This window comes from Pholcus phalangioides, unplaced genomic scaffold (assembly GCF_987345545.1).
Source record: "Pholcus phalangioides strain wild (caught in Gottingen) unplaced genomic scaffold, Ppha-v1.0 ptg000015l_1, whole genome shotgun sequence".
Classification (NCBI taxonomy): Eukaryota; Metazoa; Arthropoda; class Arachnida; order Araneae; family Pholcidae; genus Pholcus; species Pholcus phalangioides.
The window spans coordinates 2,054,105-2,074,496 of record NW_028301608.1 but is presented as its reverse complement, the minus strand read 5'-3'; the positions used below and the strand labels follow the sequence as shown (position 1 = coordinate 2,074,496).

Genomic DNA, 20,392 nt, shown 5'->3' with positions numbered 1-20,392 from the left:
TTTCACTAAATACTGCTGATTGGAGTTATTTTCCAGTCGTTGGATGTAAATACTACCTCTAAGGACTGGAAAAGCAATAAAATTATCCCTATCTGCAAATCGGGTTCCCTTTCCAATCCCCTTAACTTTAGGTCAATAGCAATCACCACCTCCTGCTGTACGATCTTTGAACATATTGCAGCAAAAGAAATCTGTATCCACTTAGACTCCTCCAACTTTTTTCCCCCCAACCAACATGGTTTTAGACAATTTCTCTCTACTACCTCTCAATTGGCCCTTTTCATCCACAACCTCTTGGGAGCCTTCGAAATAAATCTACAAACACTGATATCGTTTTCCTAGATTTCTCTAAAGCCTTTGATAAAGTTCCCCATGATAAACTTCTTAAACTCTCCAACTTCGGCCTCAATGTACAACTACTTAATTGAGTGGAGGCTTTCCTGAAACATCACAGTTCATCCATTTTAATGATCATAACTCCCCATCTGCCTGAGTAAAATCTGGGACCCCTCAAGGATCGGTCCTCCCCCTGTTACTTTTCTTAATTTACATCAATGACCTTCAAGAATCCCTCAACTGCACCACTAGATTATTTGCTGATGACTGTGTAATTTACTATATCATTCACCATGAATCTGATCAAGAACTTCTCTAACATAACCTGGCTTCCATCGTGAACTGGTGTTCTTTTTGGCAAATACCAATCAATATCTCAAAAATGGTTCACATGAAAGTTACCAGTAAATTTCTTTCTCTTGAATACTCGTACTCCATCAATAATTTAACGTTATTTACCAGAGAAGTTCCTTAAAAACTTTACTTCCTCCATCGCAACCTTAAACACTCCACTCGGGATATCAGACTACCCTGTTATCTAACTTATATCTCTCCCGTTTTTTCTTACATCACTGAAATCTGGGACCCTACACCTCTAGTAATATAGACAAACTCGAATCAATCCAAAATAAATCCACCTGATTTGCTCATGACTGCTGGTCATCTTTCGTTTCCATATCTGAACTTAAAAATTAACTTCATCTCCTCCCTCTCTCTGTAATCTTCATCTCATTTCTCGTTTAACATTGTTTTATAAAATTTTTCATGGTCAATTCAACATAGATACCTCCAGTATATTAGCCAAACCATCCTACATCTCTAGAAGACTCGACCATTCTCTTAAAATAAAACTAATTTTTGCTTCCACAGACTGCTTTAAATACAGCTTCTTTCCTCATATCATTGGTGAATGGAACAAACTCCTAAGCTATATTGTCGAACCGCCACTATCACTAGTTTCTTGTCCAATATCAAAGAATATCTTTGTCACTTTCAATCACATCCTCTTGTATAGGCTCCAGGGTCAACAATTTTATTGTATAAATAAATGCCACAGCTTCTCCAAAGCCTAGATTTTAGGAGGAAAATAAAAAAAAAATCTCTGGAGAATCCAAAAAATCTGTGACCTTCACTCAAATTTTGAGATTTTTTCGGGACTTCCGTGCTTTGTGACTTTCCCGTGATGGTAGACACCCTGTATGCTCCATTAAAATTGCATATTTTATAAGAAAAAAAAACATATAATTGTACAAAATAATTCTGTAGAGAGTAGAAAATTATTTTAAAATCATAATAAGTATTTATTCTTTGTATAACAGTCATTTTAAACAATGCAGGCAATTAACGTGTGTATCTGTAATGGGAATTTTTATATTGAAAAGCAATATTTCGGGTTTTTGCCATGACAGTTTAAACCACGGTTTAAATGGTAAAAAACTACCAAGCGTCAACCTGCCGACCCTGATCTGTAATATATTTCAAAGTTCATCACATAATTTAATTGATAACTTTATTTATATGGAGATATTCAAATCTTTTGCCAGTGATACTAACACAATTAAGAATAAACAACAATAATAATAATTACAAAATGCTAATTTTATCAAGTTTTTTGTGAACCCTAATGCTGATAATTTTAAATAATGACACAAATTAGAATAGATGATTTTTTTCCTCATCCCAAAATATCAAGGTAATTTTCTAGATATTATGGTAAGGTGAACTCTGAAAAGTCATCTGGTCTTTACCAGGACTTGAACCTAGGCCCTCTTGCGAACCAGCGAGCATACTACCATTCACACCACTAGAGACATGAACCTGCCGCCTTCCTTATTGCACGGGCAGAGAAAAGAGCCATCTATCTCTCTCCACATCCCACCTGGAGACCAAGTGTTGAAGTTAAGAGAGGCTACTAATGTCTATACTTCATTCCCTCGTGCCAAAGTGCGTGAAATAAGGAAGGTAGGGTCCTATCTCGAGTGTAGATGGTAGCATGCTTGTCCAGTTTGCAAGAGGACCTGGATTCAAGTCCCATCAAAGATCAGATTACTTTTCTTTTCGAGTTCACCTCAGCATAATATCCAGACCATACGTTTCCTTAATGACACAAATTGCTTATCTTTAAAATGTCCAGTTTTTTAAGATGCATAGTTTTTAACGATTCAATCAGTTTCTTGCGCATAACCTCAGTTATAATCATGTTTTATTACCTGTTACACTTGCTAGGGATGATGCTCGTGATAAAGTCTCTTTAGAATTACTGGATTTTGCAGATTTCGGTGCAGGTGGCTTCCCGAGAGGTTTTATCCCACTCTTGGAGCTCATCGCACTGTGAAAGAAACAGAAAAAAAAATTCCACATAATATTCTTGAATATTACTGTTAGATGTTTCATTGAAATGAAACATCTAACTTATGTTTTTCAATGACAGTCATAAAAAACTTGTATAAATTAAAACATAATCTCTTCATGATTTTCAATTTTTTCCATTTATAATAATCTGTTTCTAATCATGGAGGACATTACCTTAAAAATTACTTTTTTAAGCCAGTTGAGATTCAAACAATTCACTAATCACAGTCTTCCAACTTTTATTTATATAATTCTAACGCACTAGTGTTTACAAAATACTGTACAACTCCTCTTTTTTTGCAAACACTTGCGGGAAAAAAAAATTTGTCCGTAAAAGAAGGGTGACCATATCTGATGGGGTTACTGTTGAAACTAAAATACAGTAATATCAATAACTGAAATGATTCACTATTTGAAAATGAACAAAATTCTGACAATATAAGATGTGTTTGAAGTCAGGAAAGTAATTAATCATTGCACAGATACCCAATAAAAATTACGAAAGAAATATTACGCAAAGTTTGCATACTAAATATATATTTTTTTGAGAAAAACTGATGATTGATGGAATTTGCAGAGTATTGAAAGTCCTGAAATATTACGCTGAGAGACTAAATCCAATGTCTTTCCTTCATTGTGCTGTTTACAGGGAAAAAAATTTATTTAATCTGTTCAGTACTTTAAAAATGTTCAAATAGTTTTAGACACTACTTTCTCGCGTCTGTCATTCTATTTCTTCTACATCATCTTCAGATGATTCCAACATTGCTAATTTCTTAACAATGTTAGGTAATGTGAGGGTATGATAAAATCACATTATCTATCTACAGGAGAGCATAATCTTCAGCAATAGCTTACTTCCCGGGTCGTGCATTCTAACACGATTGATCGACACATTTAAAAAGAGATGATATGATAAACATTTTGGGATAAGTTATCCATACTTATCAATGATTTTTAAGGGCAATATATTTATATTTTATCATAATTATTGGTTTTTTTAAAGCTTTCATTGGGTTGCTGCATTTCTGATTTAAATATGTATTCAACATCCATATTTTTTTGGGGCATCTTTTTTTCAGAAACCTGAATGGGCATTTAGTCTGTTGTGGTATTTGTATATAAACATGTAAATATTAAAAGAGTATAAAAAAACCTGGCACAATGCCAAGAAGGGAAAAAACACATGGCTAAGAAAAGTTAACATGAGACTTACTAAAAGACTCAAATAAACTTAACTAATCATCTGGTTACAACTACATATGAGATAGTGACAATTTTCGATCTAATCATTTCAATTTTTGAAAACTAATTTAAAATTAGTTTAATAATAATTTTATTGTACTTAAAAACACAGTTAAGAATTTGATGAAGTCAATTTCAATGTATTCATAATATAATTTTAACCAGTAAAATATATATATATTTTTTTCAACTCCAAACTTTTAAGGTGGGGGGGGAAAGAGAAATTGTCCAGATGATTGGTTGAACACATCCCGACAACTTTCGCAGTATTTGAGGCACTTCGTTTCGCATCAATTACGCTCCAAGGAGTTATTTTGAGAAGTATTTAACTGGAGTTCATCCCAAAGCAATATTTAAGTGAGACATTTCAAAAATTTCCTTAGACATGTCCAAAGCGTACGAGCATCATTTAATTGGGATCTGATCAAAGAGAGAGAGAGAGAGACACCCAAGAAAAAAAAACAAACACATACCAAGAGTGAGGAAGTGCAGCAATAATTTTTTACGAGTCCTCTAACCAAGTCGCGCTAAATGTAAATGGAGTTGTGGTGACGATTCTCGGAAATTGACGACTCTGTTTTGATTGAAATCGGCGATGGGATGACAACGAATTGCTTCAGCGAGAAGAGAATCCAAGATTTGGGCGATTTAAATTTAGGCACGTCAAAATTCCCAGGTGCTAAGATTTATTCCAAACATTGGAGGCATTGCCGACACTAGTTTTCAACCTTCGCGACTTCTTTTTTTTGTAAATGAGGTCGTGTCAATGTCCAGATTATCTAACTGAAATTTTGTTTTAATCTCGAATGAAATGATTGAACTTCAAAAAAATAATTCTGTTGATTCAGTAGATTAATTAATTAATTGTTTTGATTATGAATTTCTCCCCCCCCCTAAAAAGTATTGACATACAGAACCACGTGGGATGTCAATGCCATCTAGTAGTCAAAATTGTAACCCGGAACTGTGAAATAACTTTTTTATTCACTTGAAAAGGACATCATTGATTTTTTTACATTTTATTAAATCTTAAATTTAATTCTTTGAGAAACTTTATGCATATGTATTAGAATTGAACATGAGTTCCGCTAAGAAGCCAGATGTAAGTTTTGTTTCTCCTTTTTCGTTGAAACAATTGCTTCAGTGATAAAAAGTGACCTTGGTGTGTCGGACTTTCAAGGTGAAATTATTTATGTAAACACTGTGTACACAAGGGCTGGACAAATTTCCAACACTTAGCATTTTCGACTAAACACGTGCCCAGTGGGCATGTCAGACTATAGATTTGTCCCGTCCGACCCTGCTGTACACATCAGTTTTTTGTCACTTCATTGTTCAAATTCAATATCAGCAACCAATCACAACAGGCAAATTGCCCAACAAGGTGACTGGAAAAAAGTAAAAAAAGAAATAAATAGTATTAGAAAAAAGCCCATAACACTATGGTTGTCATGGTCTAAATACAGCTACCCAAAAATATTTAGCCAGAAAAAGTAACTATAAACAACTAAAATATCTGCCCATAGAAAGGTTGGTCCATATATGGTTGTCATTCTTTAAATACGGATAGCGTGTGGTATGGACTTCAGATATCCTTCTAAAGATAAGGTCTCCAAAACCACTATAGGCAAGGGCGAACAGCGCCTAGTTGCGTCGTTGAAATCGGTGCTTCTAGTTGCATCGAGAATAGTTTCCCCATTTTTCTCTTGAGTGAACCGTGGGTTGTCCGAACCAAAATGAGCAACCATGCACTTGTCACAGATGAAGGTCATGATCCATCTGTTCATTTGCATATGCTGCAATCCAATTTAAATTGGCCTGGAGCAGCTCCCTATCACTTTGATTGTAGAGTACACCCATTAATTTAACATCATCTGCAAATTTGCTAACAATCTCATCAATTCCCTGATAAAGTTTATCGATAAAAATGAAAATGAGTATGGGCCCACGGATATTTCCCTGAGTTACGACTGTCCAATCAGAAAATTTCCTTTTTATCATAACCCACTGCAAGATCGTAGCGAGGAGGGGGACTTCAGGGTTTAGTCCCCCTGAAATGTGAGAAAATGAGAGAAAAAAAAGGGAAAAAGATGGCCAAAACTATTGTTCTATCACCTTGGTTTTCCCGAAATGAAAGTGATCCCCCTCGAACGAAATTTCTTGCTATGGGCCTGACCCGATGTGACCTGGCCTGCAACCACAATTCTATCCAGTTCAATAAGTTGCCCCCAATGTCATGTAAATGCCCCCAAAGCAGAATGTTTAGTACTGTTCTGCGACAAGATGTCGGCTGACTGGAAATGTTCTGCGGTAAAAATCCCCATACACGTAATAGTGTTTTTTGAATTTTTTTTACAAATTCTTCCGAATTGTTCTGCGATGTACGTCGCAGATTTCGGCACATTCTGCTTTGGGGGTAAATGCCTTTTGGAAATCAAGATAGACTACATCTAGGTTTTTGTCTTTGCGCAAAGCCTTAGTTACATGATCATAGAAACAAAGGAGGTTGGTTACCCACGACATGTTTCCTGAACCCATGCTGATTCGCCAACAAAACATTATCCTCTATCAACTTCACGCGTCACTTTTTGATGATGATTTCCAGTATTTTAGAGAGGGAACCAGTTAAACTCACTGGGCAAATAATTTGCGACGATTTCCCTACTACCCCTTTTTATATAAAGATAGGAACTATGTGTATCGAGTTTCTCTCTCCAATCCCTTGAGATGATATCCTTGACCACACGACTCTCGTAGATCTGTGCAATTGGTAAAAACAGCTCATTAGCGCATTCTCTAAGGACCCTTGGATAAATGTCATCTGGTCCTGGTGCTAGCAGATAAATTCCTAAAAAGCCAAAGGACTTCCCCCATCAACACTTTTTTTATTGAAAACTTCTGCCGTGAAAAAAATCATTGAATATCTTACACATGGCTTTGTTGCCCTCTAACCTAGACCCTTTGATGACTAATAGACCAACAGATACCTTGCATCTATTATTGACATACTTAAAAAATTATTTTGGGTCTGTGCCAATGTTATGTGATTCCACTTCTTTCTTACTATCTCTAATTGCTTTCTTCAACTTTCATCTTTTATCACTCTATGCGATCAGGTCTAAGCTTCCATCTACTAATTCTCTAAATACCCTTTCCTTTTCAAGATAAAGATTATACACGTTATTTGTGAACCAGGGTGGGGGGGTTACGATGAACAAACACATCTTTTATGAACAAAAGATATGACGGCACATAAAACAGAGCTCTGCCAATTAGTTTACCACCCCAAATGATTCTAATTGATCTTTGAAAATATTTGCCAACTTTTCTCTGAATATCCTATACTTAATTCTACAAAAATAAGGAACAAATCTCTTGTTAACCGTTTTACCCGTAGAAAACTTACATGCAAAACTAACACACTGACCACTAGAAGAAAATTCATTCCCCATCGATACATGTTCATTGATATCATTGGAATCAGTAAGAATCAAATCCAAAAGAGATATCCCTAGTGGATTCTGTGACACCTGTTGGCACAAGAAATTATCAAGAACTATCTAAAGAAAATCTCTCTTATATTGATCTCTAGTCAAAAGAGTCTCCCACAGTCGATACGTAAAAAGTTGGGTTTTCATCGCAGACTTCCGGGGGGGGGGGGAGTATACAAGTCAACTTACCGATTTTTTAAACTCATTATAAATGCTGTTGTTGAGCTAATTTTGAAAACCAAACATTTTTTTAAAAGGAATATTTAATTGGCATTTTAAAATTCAAAGTAGACCCATGTCTTTGCAAAGTTGGTTGTGTTGTGGATTTTGGGGGTCGCAGCTAAAAAACTTTAAGAACCATTAAGCAAAAGTATAATCTCATTGACTTTCTTTATTTGGCTATTGATGATGTTCCTATTCAAGTCATAAGAAAAATTATTTTTGACTTGCTTGGACCAAAGTACAAAGAGCAAGAATAATAAGGCAACGTTTACTAAAATTTATTGCAAAGACTTTTCGGTACTCCAGAGACAGGACAAGTGAGAAGCCAAAGTTCTCTTTTGTTTATATATTCAATCGTTCCAGAAAAGTTACTGGGTGGGTTCACTAGAATGCACATTTGCCCTTGTGTGACATAGTATGTATATTCTTGTTTCTGGTATTATGGTCCCAGGTTATCCGTTTTCTCAAGATATTCATTGTTAAAATATGGTTCATCAAAAGCATGATGCTATATGTATTTTACTTTTGAAAAGTTTTCTCAAATTTGGTGTCTAACTAGAGCTTAAGATGGTTCCCCTTATCACTTGCTGCCCACCAGGTGCACCACACTCCTCGCTTAAGCCGCCCCATATAGTATCATAGTAGAGCATATCACTGTATCGATGAGAGCTTAACGTTAGATGATAGTTAATTCCAAACAAGGATTAGAGGGATTTATTGTTGTATCGAGTATCGTTGTAGCAAGGTTTTACTGTATTTATATTATACTTTATTTTACTGTCTTTATTTCTATGTTTCTTTAAAGATTATAAGTCTGAAATATGACTTTGTATTAGCATTACTAGCAATCATATTATTAAATGTAAGTGAAATTTTAGGTTGCAATAGTAATTTTTTTTTTTTGTTTTTTGCAAAATCAGACGAACACAGATTTTTTTTCAATATTTATGTACATTAATTTCCATTATCTTACAGGAAATTAAGCTTTGGGGTGGAAGGTTTTCAGGCAGACTTGATCCGTCTATGGAGCAATTCAATAATTCCATCTCTTTTGACCAACGACTGTGGAACGTAGACATCACCGTAAAAAACATTTTTTGTAATTTTTCAAAGTTTACCTTAGATGTTTTTTCATTCTATTACTTTAAATGTGCAATCAGTAGAGTACACATGGTTTTTTGGGGGGTGGTTGTAGGGTCATCTTTTTTTCTCTTTTAGGGGGTTATTTCATTTCTTACTCTGGTCTGGCTGATGTTTACACTCAGGGGCATCAGAAGTGATTTAGACCTGTGAGTGCTCTACTTGAGTTTTATATGGGAAACTTTTTGATTTCTGAAGGGTGCTTTGAATTCTATCTGTGTTTTGATGTGTGGTATAAAATACATTATGGGTGCTCAAGCATCCCTGACTCCAACACCACTGTTTAGAATCAATGTTTAATCTTTCCTTGGCCTTAGATCAGGGTTGTATGAGTTTCGACCAAGAGGTGGTGTTAACCAGTCTTGTTGATATCAGTTTTTATCACTTTAAGTTGTCAAAACTGAACCTTCATCAAATTTTTTCTCATTAATTCTTAAAAAGAGTTTACATGTCAGAAATTAAAGAATAATCAATACAAATTAGGATCAGCAAGGTTTTAGACACAGTAAAAACCAAAGTATTTGCTAGGTTTTACCATGTTGTCCAAAACCCTTGTATCCTAAACTGTCCAAGATTTCTGCCTCATAACCACACATGAAAAAAAAAGGATGAAGTTCAAATTTCTGTGAGCGAGTGAAAAAACATTGCAAAGTTTAAAAAAAAAAGGTTAAATACTGTAACGTGTACTGTAATTATTGTTAATCTAGTAGTCCCACAATAGTATTTCACTTAATCTTGTTCACCCCTCAGAGTGTGTATTATGTTACATATGTGTAGCAACGTTCTTTTTGTTTACCTTTTGTAATTTTGTATTCTCTTTGTCTTTCCTTATGGAGGTACTACCATTTTTCCTGTCTAAATAAAATATTTGAAGTTACTTTAGGTTATGGGGACCAGTGCTCACTTAATGCAAGTTAGTGAGTCTGAATAAATATATTAAAATGGAAACCACCAGAGTTTCAAGTTGTTTACAGCCACTATCCAAAGAAAACTATGACACCTGAAAGGTTCAGGCACAAGCTTAACTTATTAAAAGTAAACTGTGGGATTATGTGAATGGGAAAATCACAGAACCAGCTGAATATGAGGAGAGACAAAAATGGCTTGACAAAGATCTAGAGGCAAGATCTGATTTGTTGCTTATCATCAGCCCTACAGAACTGAAACAAGTAAAAAATTGTGTTACATCCAAAGATGTATGGGATACACTAAAAGGTACCTATCAAAGTTCTGGTCCTGCAAGAAAAGCAACTTTGTTAAAAAAATTGATATTATTAAAAATGCAAGAGAAAGCTGGTGCAAGAGAGTATCTCAATGCATTTATGGACACTGTAGACAAATTGATAGATATGGATGTTACAATCCATGATGACCTGCTGTGTGTAATGATGTTATACAGTCTTCCAGAATCATTCGAGAACTTTCGGGTTGCAATAGAGTGCAGAGATGAATTGCCACGACCAGAAGACCTGAAAATAAAGATAATTGAGGAAAGTGAAGCAAGGAGCTTGTATTCCAAGGCTAAAAGACAACCTGAAGATGCATTTTATGGAAAAGGGAAACCACACCACAGGTTTCGGCATACAAAAGCATCAAGTGAAAAAGAAACACGATTTCGATGCCACAAGTGCCAAAAGCCTGGACATTTTGCTCGGGACTACTGGTCAAAGAATGTGAAAAAAGATAACTCTTCCTTCAAAGCAGAAGAGAGGTGTCTGTCATCACTTGTAGATAAACCACAAGCCAAATCATCCTGGTGTTTGGATAGTGGAAGCACATCTCACATGTGTTGTGATGACTCCAGTTTCAAAAATCTCATCGAGGACCATGATACTGGAATGACAAATCTAGCGGTTGTAGGTCAAAACACTAAATTCCAAGGAAAGGGAACTATAGAACTGAAATCCAACAGAAACTCTACAGTTACATTGAAGAATACGCTGTATGTTCCTGAACTGATGACAAATTTATTATCTGGAACAAAATCACTGAATATGGAGGAACTGTCATTTTCAAAAGGAATGAAGCTCTTGTTAAAAACCAAAAAGGAGAAATAGCTTTGATTGTACCCAAGAAAAATGGTCTGTACACATACGATGCTAGTAATCGACCAGAAAATTCAAGGTATACAGCAGAATCCAAGATCATGACCTGGCACAAGAAACTAGCTCATATCAATGAAGTTGACCTGAAATCTGCACAAAGAAACAATGCAGTTCAAGGAATGTATTTTAATCTGAATGAAAAACTGAATGACTGTGAAGCGTGCATTCAAGGAAAGATGACAAAAGTCCCATTTGAGAGAAGAACAGATCCAAAAGAACTGGACTTGTTAGAGATTGTGCATTCAGATGTTTGTGGGCCGATGCGAGTAACATCTCCTGGCGGATCAAAATACTTTGTAACTTTTATTGATGAAAGTTCCAGATATTGTAAAGTGTACTTCCTGGAACACAAAAATGAAGTGCTGAAATTCTTCAAAGAATATAAAAATGAAGTTGAAAATCACACTGCCAAAAAGATCAAACATTTGCAGAGTGATAATGGAGTTGGAGAATACTGTAGTACTGAATTCAGTGAATTCCTAAAAGCATGTGGAATCAAGAGAAGATTATCTGCACCATGTACGGCAGAACGAAATGGTCTAGCTGAGAGGAAAAACAGACTCTTCTGGATAAAGCAAGATGCATGCTAATTGAATCTAAAGCTCCACCTTCACTTTGGGCTGAAGCCATCAATACTGCAAATTATTTATGTAACAGAACGCCTTCAAGAGTGATTAATCATAAAACACCTTTTGAAAGATGGAGTGGAAGAATTCCATCGGTAAATCATCTACAAGTTTTTGGATCAAAGACTTATGTCCTAGACAAGAAAAGGAGAAAGGGGAAGTTCGATCCAAGAGGTAATGTTGGCATGTTTATAGGTTATGCTGAATATTCAAAAGCTTATAGAATATGGATAAATAACAAAAAGCAGATAGAAATAGCCAGAGATGTGAAAGTACTGAACACTTTCTACAATGACAAGAACTCAAAAATTGTTCATGTTTCGAAAAATGTTAGGGCTCAATTGACTCTTCGGTGTGAGGGGGAGTATTGTTAATCTAGTAGTCCCACAATAATATTTCACTTAATCTTGTTCACCCCTCAGAGTGTGTATTATGTTACATATGTGTGGCAACGTTCTTTTTGTTTACCTTTTATAGTTTTGTATTCTCTGTCTTTCCTTATGAAGGTACTACCATTTTTCCTGTCTAAATAAAATATTTGAAGTTATTTTAGTAATGGAAAAATTTGTTGCTCTTTGTTTCGACTATTTAAAAAAGCGTATGGCAAACCATAGGTCTGCTGCCCCGGGTGCTGGACCAGAAGGGGGTGCAAATTTCACACTTTTACCTCTCTTTCAACATTACAAGGGGGTGCCAAAATGCTTGCTTGCCACTGCTGACCAAGCTTCTAGTTGCGGCTCTGTTCACAATGATGAAAATATCAACTAAGACGGTTGAAACAGCTTTTATGCGCGGTTAAAATGTTAAAAGCACCCGTGGTCAAAATGGACAAAACCCTGTTTTCAAACTGTTAATATTCTCTCTTGTTAAAAGTAGAAGCTGATTTTAATTTAAAATTTAATATGAAGGAAAGGGTTAAAACTTTCCCTACATCAGTTTTGAGACCATTTCAATGTATTTCAATAGGTTTGACCACTTTTGGCTTGCTGAAACCACTTTTTACAGGTGTCGTGATGAAAATTGGTTTTGAAGTAAAAACTAACATTACTAACCTGCATTCAATTGTTTTTTGTTTTTTTAAATGTTATTTGTGCTTCTGACATTTGAGAACCTTTGTAATGTTAGGATCCTACCTTTGTGTTGTGGTGAATTCGAGAACTTTGAGAAAGACAAATTTAGAACACTAAAATAATCATATACATGGCAGCCACTTGGCCAAAAGATTTTGGACTGTGCTAAAAATTTGCATTTAATTTACACATCATCTGTAAGGTAACACTGTTATGTTTTCTTTTGAATTTTTTAAAAATGCATGTCTCTCTCTAAACTAGTGTCTTCCAAAGTGGGCAATAGAAGGGTTATGGGTGTAGAAGCTACATGTATAACATGGGATCCTGTGTGTGGTGGCTTACAGCGTGACACGAAAAAGAATTTTTAAAAGGAGGGGGGGGGGTGACAAGGTATATAACTTTGGAGAAGAGACTGTTCCGCACCATGTATCTCTTATTATTATTTAAAAACTTTCTGATACTGGGTTGTAGTATTCATTTTAAGAACTGCTGAGTATTTTATTCCTAAAATCAATAAATAAACACATATTTACACAGCTCTATATACTAAATATCAATGAAAAAATGGGAAAAATCAGTCAACTGGTCTAAGACTTTTGAGAATTCCAGGGTTTGACAGTTTGTTGAAAATTCAAGAAACTTATGTATAGTTTATTCATTCTGGTAATTTTTTTTTTTCCATATCTTTATAGGGCAGTAGTGCATATGCGAAAGCCTTGTGGAAATGTGGTCTGTTGACTGAGTCAGAACGCGATTTGATAGTTTCTGGACTGGAAAAAGTAATTGCTATACCTTCTTTAAAACGATAATTATTGAGTTATCTTTGTTCAGTATGTAACATATAAGAAAAAAATTGAGTAAATACTTCATTTAAAAAAATTCTCATACAAATTGAGTAGCATTGAAAAAATAATAATTTACCAAAATATTAATCATACCACAGTTAACTCTTTCGATGAAAGTGATTAATTTTTTCCCATGGATATGGTTGTTATTATAATTTCTAGAATGGGGGATGTATAAGCTGCGTCCATAAAAATGGGCACGGAAAAAGTTCTTGTAGAAACACAGCTTTTTACTAGCTGCTGTTTTGTACAAGTTGCACATAATTTTTATTCGTTAACAAAAGGAAAAAATTGATGAAAACTCAATTTTGTACATTAAACTTAACATTAATACATTATGTTGTTTTGTACATTAATTTATTTCTATGAAAATTATATAATAGAAATGTTGATAAAAATTCATTAGAGTGCCAGAAAAAATGCCATTGGATAGACAGGGGCTTGTAATCAACCAGTAGAGATAAAATTGACTTGAAAAGCTATATAAGCTATGGCTATAGGGGAAATTACGGAACTTACTTCTATATCCCTCGAAGGATGAGATGCCTTATATTTTTGCATCTAGGAAATACAGTTTAATGGCATGTAGGGGAGATGGAAATTCTCTTGATGCCATTCTGTGGATAAAATACTAATGAAAAGAATTGAAGAGTAGAAGGCAAAAGCCAATTGCATTTCTTCAGTGAGTGTGGATTCGATAATGTTTTGCCTAAAACATGTTTCAGTGTTTCTATAACTTTTCACCCTTGTAGAACCCTTGAAATATGTAATGTATATTTTAGTGGTTCTCTCTCCATGCAACATTGGTAGAAGCTATACATTATTAGAGTATTTCTGCAATATCAAAACAATTTTCTACTACTTAACTGTACATGCACCTTGTACACATTCCTCTGTGGAATTTCTAATGAAGTTTTATATGCCAGAATGATGTTCTGAGTGCATGTGTGGCCCCTAACATATTTATGTTGTCATAATTGTTCTTGTTTCATGTTCTATACTGGTAAGAAACACTGTTGCACATAATATCTTAAGGTTAAATGATCCAGCAGCCAGAAGGGCAGTCAAAGTTGATTATGGCACCAAAACCTATGTAAGTCGTTTGAATATGAGTGAGCGCTTGTGTGATATGAAAATTTGTTGTCTGGAAAAAGCAAAAACCATGAAATATTATTCATCCCAGGTCAGAGAAAAAAGACAATGTGATATATAGGAGCATAAACTTTTGTAAACATGTGCATGAATACATGACAGATTATATGATAACTTGAAATTTTTGCTGCTAAGTTTAATTGGTGACGAGTTTAATCCAGATCCAGACTATGTGTTTCAGACTTCTAAATTGAATTTTGTGCCAAACATTTCATTGATTATTTTTAATGCTGTATAGTAGACATCAAATTACTATTTGATGTTACACATTTGATACCTGGAACATGTTTTTTTTCATTTGATCAACTTTGATTACAGAAATGAAAGTGTAGTCCTCTTAGAGAGATTTAATTGTGCATATGTTATAGCAAAAGCCTCCAAGACTTAAATATTAGGGTTTACCAAAGTAAATTGGTGAAAGTTGGAAATAGGAACTTTATAACCATTATTACAGCTGTTTATAATTAATGATTTTTTTTAATGTGCGCTATATTTTTCAGATTTATAATTAAATAGGAATTACAGTTAATATAAGATTATTAATATTAGTTAATTAATAAATGGTTAGTATTTGGTGGGAATGAATCAATGGTGAATCAGCTCACATAAGCTAAGCTTTTCTGAACATTGTTCAGCAGCGGTTAAAAAAGTGAATATAGAATGCTCAAGTTTCATTTGTAAAAGAACCTCTTTGTGTTCTCCTAAAGTGATTCTTCCGCTTTTCCTGGGCTTAGTTCATCCTGGTCTGGAGCATGCTGTACAGTTTTGGAAACCATACCTACATCTATCTTTGCAGATAGATTTGGTTGTGGGGGGAAGGGGTGCAAAGAAGAGTCGTGCACACCCTTGTTGGCACACTGGGTTTGAGCTATGAAGAAAGACAATTTCTTGAATATGTTTACATTGGAAGAACGAAGGTGTTGGGGGGGGGGGGAGATATAATGAAGTGTTTAAAATTTTCATTGGGACAGATGGAATTGACCAGTTTTATTAATCAGCACCTCCTAAAGATGGAAGACCTCTGCATGCTGCTTGTAACGTCAGCAAGTAGTATATTTTCCCTCAGAATATTCAGGGAAAAAAAATTCCCTCATGCCACAGTATCATCACTGTGCAGAAAAGAAATGATCAGGCTCAGAATTGGCTATTTCTATGCCTCATATCCAATCACCATGCTGCATTTGCGAGCCAACCAGGAAAATTCTACGCCAAAATAAGAAGAAACAAAATAAGATGCTGTGGTTAAAAATGTGGCAAACTTGCTAGGTAGTCTTAATGACATTACAGATGAACTTAGCAACCCGTGCGGAGGCCTTCTATCTCTAGGAGATGCTGTATCAATACACCATTAATAAAGTGTTTTGACAAGGGGACTTCAGTTTCTTTTAATAAGGGGACAACACCAGGTCGTGGTGTGGCTGGGAATTTTTTTCTAATAGGATTGTGAATAAATGGAATAGCTTACCTTTGGGGGGGGGGTGTCATTAATTCTAACACAATTGACACATTCAAAAAATAAATATAATGTTTATGATGGAAGGAGTCAAGAAGCTACCCATACTTAGATAAGACAACCATATTTTTTTAATTGGTTATGCCATCATCATCAACAACCATTTTCAATCCATTTCTTTATGAAGATCTTTAAATCTTCCCATTCTACTTTTTCTGATGCTTTAGCCATCCAGTTGACCCCAGACACTTTTCTGATCTCGTTGATCCATCTTGCGGGGGGGTGCTTTCTTGGATCACGAACAATGTTCAACTACTTTTAGAACAGAGGGGAGGGGAGGTTGACAGAGGCGATTAACCTTATATGAAACCGTCACTAGTTGACCACACCGTCAAGTGCCTGCATGAAAAACAACCTATTGTTTGAATCCTTCCTTCAACAGAGATCACAATGCGCATCAAATATTCTGAATATTGGAAGGGAACGCATAAAAATTTGGTGGTCTTTCCCAAATCAAAGAAGAAAAAAGAAGTATAGAAAGAAGAAACTTCTTCAATTTCTTTCTACTGTTTATCATGATCATGTGACCTTGAAAACCAGTTTTACTACTTTGAAGTACAGATGAAGCATTTCATTGTATTGTATTGATATAATCTGTGGGTTGTTGAAGAATAAGATGACGAGGTATCCAGTTACGTCCCTGAAGGACTGTATAACAACTTTTCCAATTTCAGGAAGTTTTTTCCCTGTGGGTTATTTATCGGAAATTACAGTACTTTGGCCGCTGTCTACCCGCATTCAGAGACAGTCTATGCAGAGTAAATTCGCTTCATTCCTACAAGATTGTGAATGCATAGTTTTTGAAAATTTTCAGTGTTTGAAACACCCGTTGAAGTTGTAAAATTTTTTCCAAGATCGTTGTAGAGGGGGACAGAATCTGTAAGACGCGACATTGAATATCCGTAGTTTTTCACCTAGCCGTTGTGCAGTCGTCACAGTTTCGCATCGCAAAAATCAAATTTGGTATGCAGACTATTTCTTTGGAGGGGCATAAGGATTTCTTCCTCAGAAATTTTGGGTCACTTAAATCTCAGAAATAATTTCAAGTTAACAGATTCAGTGCCCCCACTCAAAAAATTAGGACTTAAAGTAGGATGGGGGAGGGTACCCCCTCGCTTCGACACTATAATCATAGCATAATAAAAAAAAATCCCTAAAAATTTTTTTTTTAATTAAAAAAAAAATTATAACACTATTTCACAGTACCCTATAAGATTGTTATAAGCCAAAGCAAAATGGCAGAAATGACTTGGTTACAAAAACAATTTCTCGTCAAAACACAGATAATTCTTTTCTGTCTCTCCTCATAATATTTATTGCATTCCTTTTTTAGAGTCTTTCACAGTCCAGTCTGTCAACTCTCTTCCACAGTGCACAGCAAATTATGAAGGCATGTAAGTTTTTAAGAATGGCACTCTTTCAAGACCACTTCCAAAAGCAGCGAAAGATTTGTAAATCACAAAGTCCAATGTAAATAAGTCAAGGCGAACCATATGGTTTTATTGCATTGTCCATATTTTTTTTAAAGGCATTTTTTTTTTTTGTTTTTTTTTTACATTTTACTGTTCAATGCCAGTGTAATTGTTTTTGACAAATGAAGTCCTTTCATTTCTAACGCTTTACTGAGTATGGTAAAATTGCTTATGTCTCTTAATGCCTTAAAAATACAGAAAACAATTGAATGCTATTGGGTAGCATCAGAATTACCAAACCTAAAATAGGCCTAAGTATCCAACTGTCTTGTAATGCAAACTATTGTTTCACCTATACACAAAATGTGCACCATAGTTTTGAATGAGGAATGTTAATTACTGTCCGCGACCATGAAGTAGTAAAGACAAAATTGTTTTCCCATCCAGACGAAGTTTTTAATGACTACTCTACTTGGTGAACCCTCAAACTAAGTTAATGAAAAATTAATAAACCAAATGGTCCACATACATCCCCCAAATAACCTGAAAAATGATACAATTTCTGCTTTGGCAGAATCATTAATTGCAATTTACAACATTCATAATATTTGGCAATGTATCAATGATTCCGTGCTCAATTGAAATCAGTTACATGAATTTTGTTGATAAGATTTGGTAAAAAGTAGGACAAAAACTAGAATGTAGGATAAAACCGAGAGAGTAGGGCATTTTATCAGAAAGTAGGATGAGTTGGAGCCCTGCGGATTGTATAAAAATATATATAGTTTTTAACATTTTGATTTTCTGCAAAAATATTTAAAATATTTTTAATTTTCTACCTCCGTAGGGGGTAACACAGGTCCCCGTCCCCTCCTCGGATTTTGCCTTCTGCGAAAATTTGGGTTTGCAACCCAAGATTGCACAGTGGTAATTATCTAAATGCTATTTTCTAAGGTCTTCCAACTTTGAGTTAGCTATCCCTTTGAAAAAAAATGTTGCCACAATGATCACAAAGACCTACAATACAAATATGTACACATTACATTTCAAATCCACACATTAGCAATTTGGAGGATAGATAGCAGTCTACTGAGCACAAAACATGCCAAACAGTGAACACACATGCAAGTTTCACCAACAGAAATCTGACATAGCTCCCCATATTCAGGTGTGAAAATATTGTGGCAGTTAAATGGTGGTGGATCAGAGGGTGTGAAAAGAAAATCATTCCAACAGGGAATCAGAAGATAAACTTTATTACCTCATTTGCTATAAATTCAAACAGAATATATTATTGGAAAGTCAAGTTTTTTTGAAATCAGTCGGAAAAGAATTTATAGATTGATTTTTATTAGTAACTATATAAATGTGCCTAATTTAATCATATTTATTTCAAATTTATTACATGTGTTAAATTCTCAGGGCTTATGAGTTTTTTTGCAAACTTTTTCTACTAGTGGACAATGAAACTAGTTATAAACTGGTAAATTAACCCCTTTTTCTTTCCTTTTTTAATGAACCTTTGGATTGAACATCTTTTTAGAAATGAATTATTTGATTCCCAGGGATAGCAGTGAATTTTGGGGGGGGGGGACCACTTTTTTCGAGAGGGATCCACTTTTCATTTAGAAGACACCAACGAATAAGGCAAATACACAAAAAATAATAAAAGTCCTAATGCATTTCAACACCAATGGGTGCCGTCTTCAGAGGAAAAATTGAACCACTAGTTTCGCTGACCGAGTTTTTCATTTGGGTTGAATACCAAATCTTCACGCTCGGTTGCTCAGCGGAAGAAGTACGTCTGTTCACTTCAAACATTGTGGTCAGAATGAAGCTGTGAGATACTAATGCAGCGTCCTGATTGGACCTTTGCGGAATAGTGCTATCTGATTGGTCCATTCGAATTTTCTTGTAATTCCCGCTCAAAATGAATTTAAGCCATGGTGTTGCGATCGGGGGTGTAGATTTATTATCAAATTTCAAGAAGCGAGAGTTTTTCACAGTCAAGTCCACAGTTGATCTAGATTTCTACGAAGGCACATATATTCGGGCCTTCAAAAATATACTAGTGAACGATAATAAATCTACACCCCTGATCGCAACACCATGGCTTAAATTCATTTTGAGCGGGAATTACAAGAAAATTCGAATGGACCAATCAGATAGCACTATTCCGCAAAGGTCCAATCAGGACGCTGCATTAGTATCTCACGCAGGCTCACAGCTTCATTCTGACCACGACGTTTGAAGTGAACAGACGTACTTCTTCCGCTGAGCAACCGAGCGTGAAGATTTGGTATTCAACCCAAATGGGAAACTCGGTCAGCGAAACTAGTGGTTAAATTTTTCCTCTGAAGACGGCACCCATTGGTGTTGAAATGCATTAGGACTTTTATTATTTTTTGTGTATTTGCCTTATTCGTTGGTGTCTTCTAAATATTCTTGGGCAAAGTGGATCAACTCTTCTATTCACTTTTCACTCTCAAAGGACCCAGATTTTGCAAATAATCTAGGACCCAAGTAAATCATAGTACAGCAGCATCCCCCATTTAAAAGTCTCGCCACAGAGAGCAACAGGCCTACAACGATTAATTATTCAATCATTACACTTCATTCATAGTTAGAAAAACTGGTGGCAGATGGCAGCACTACACATAACAAGCATTACACAGAAACAAACTTCACGCCAGGTTTCATTACACATATACGCACATTCCCACATGTACCAATTCGTTAGAGGTTCCGCAGAGGAATATGGATGAGGTACATGTGTGGTTCAGTAGTAGTAGCATCTCTGCCTCAGTATCATGAACCTCATTAAGACACCATTGTGAAACAGAGTGGATGCATAAATACAAATAACAGTATTTCTGTTTCTGT

The 20,392-nt window shown here is 35.3% G+C and overlaps 2 protein-coding genes across 2 annotated transcripts in view; one reads left to right on the top strand and one right to left on the bottom strand.

Moving 5' to 3' along the window:
* Positions 1-4,869, bottom strand: part of LOC149075232 (uncharacterized) — a 95,553-nt gene extending 90,684 nt beyond the window's left edge. Inside the window, exons 1-2 of the mRNA XM_089242519.1 lie at positions 4,407-4,869; positions 2,547-2,665 (exon numbers count right to left, since the gene is read on the bottom strand). Coding sequence (XP_089098645.1) covers positions 2,547-2,661 — 115 coding nt within the window. The 5' untranslated portion in view covers positions 2,662-2,665; positions 4,407-4,869. The remainder of the gene's footprint in view (positions 1-2,546; positions 2,666-4,406) is intronic.
* A 9-nt stretch (positions 4,870-4,878) lies between these two features.
* The window catches only part of Argl (Argininosuccinate lyase), a 48,996-nt gene continuing 33,482 nt past the window's right edge, over positions 4,879-20,392 (top strand). Inside the window, exons 1-3 of the mRNA XM_089242520.1 lie at positions 4,879-5,035; positions 8,622-8,729; positions 13,280-13,366. Of these exons, the coding sequence (XP_089098646.1) occupies positions 5,012-5,035; positions 8,622-8,729; positions 13,280-13,366 (219 nt within the window). The 5' untranslated portion in view covers positions 4,879-5,011. The remainder of the gene's footprint in view (positions 5,036-8,621; positions 8,730-13,279; positions 13,367-20,392) is intronic.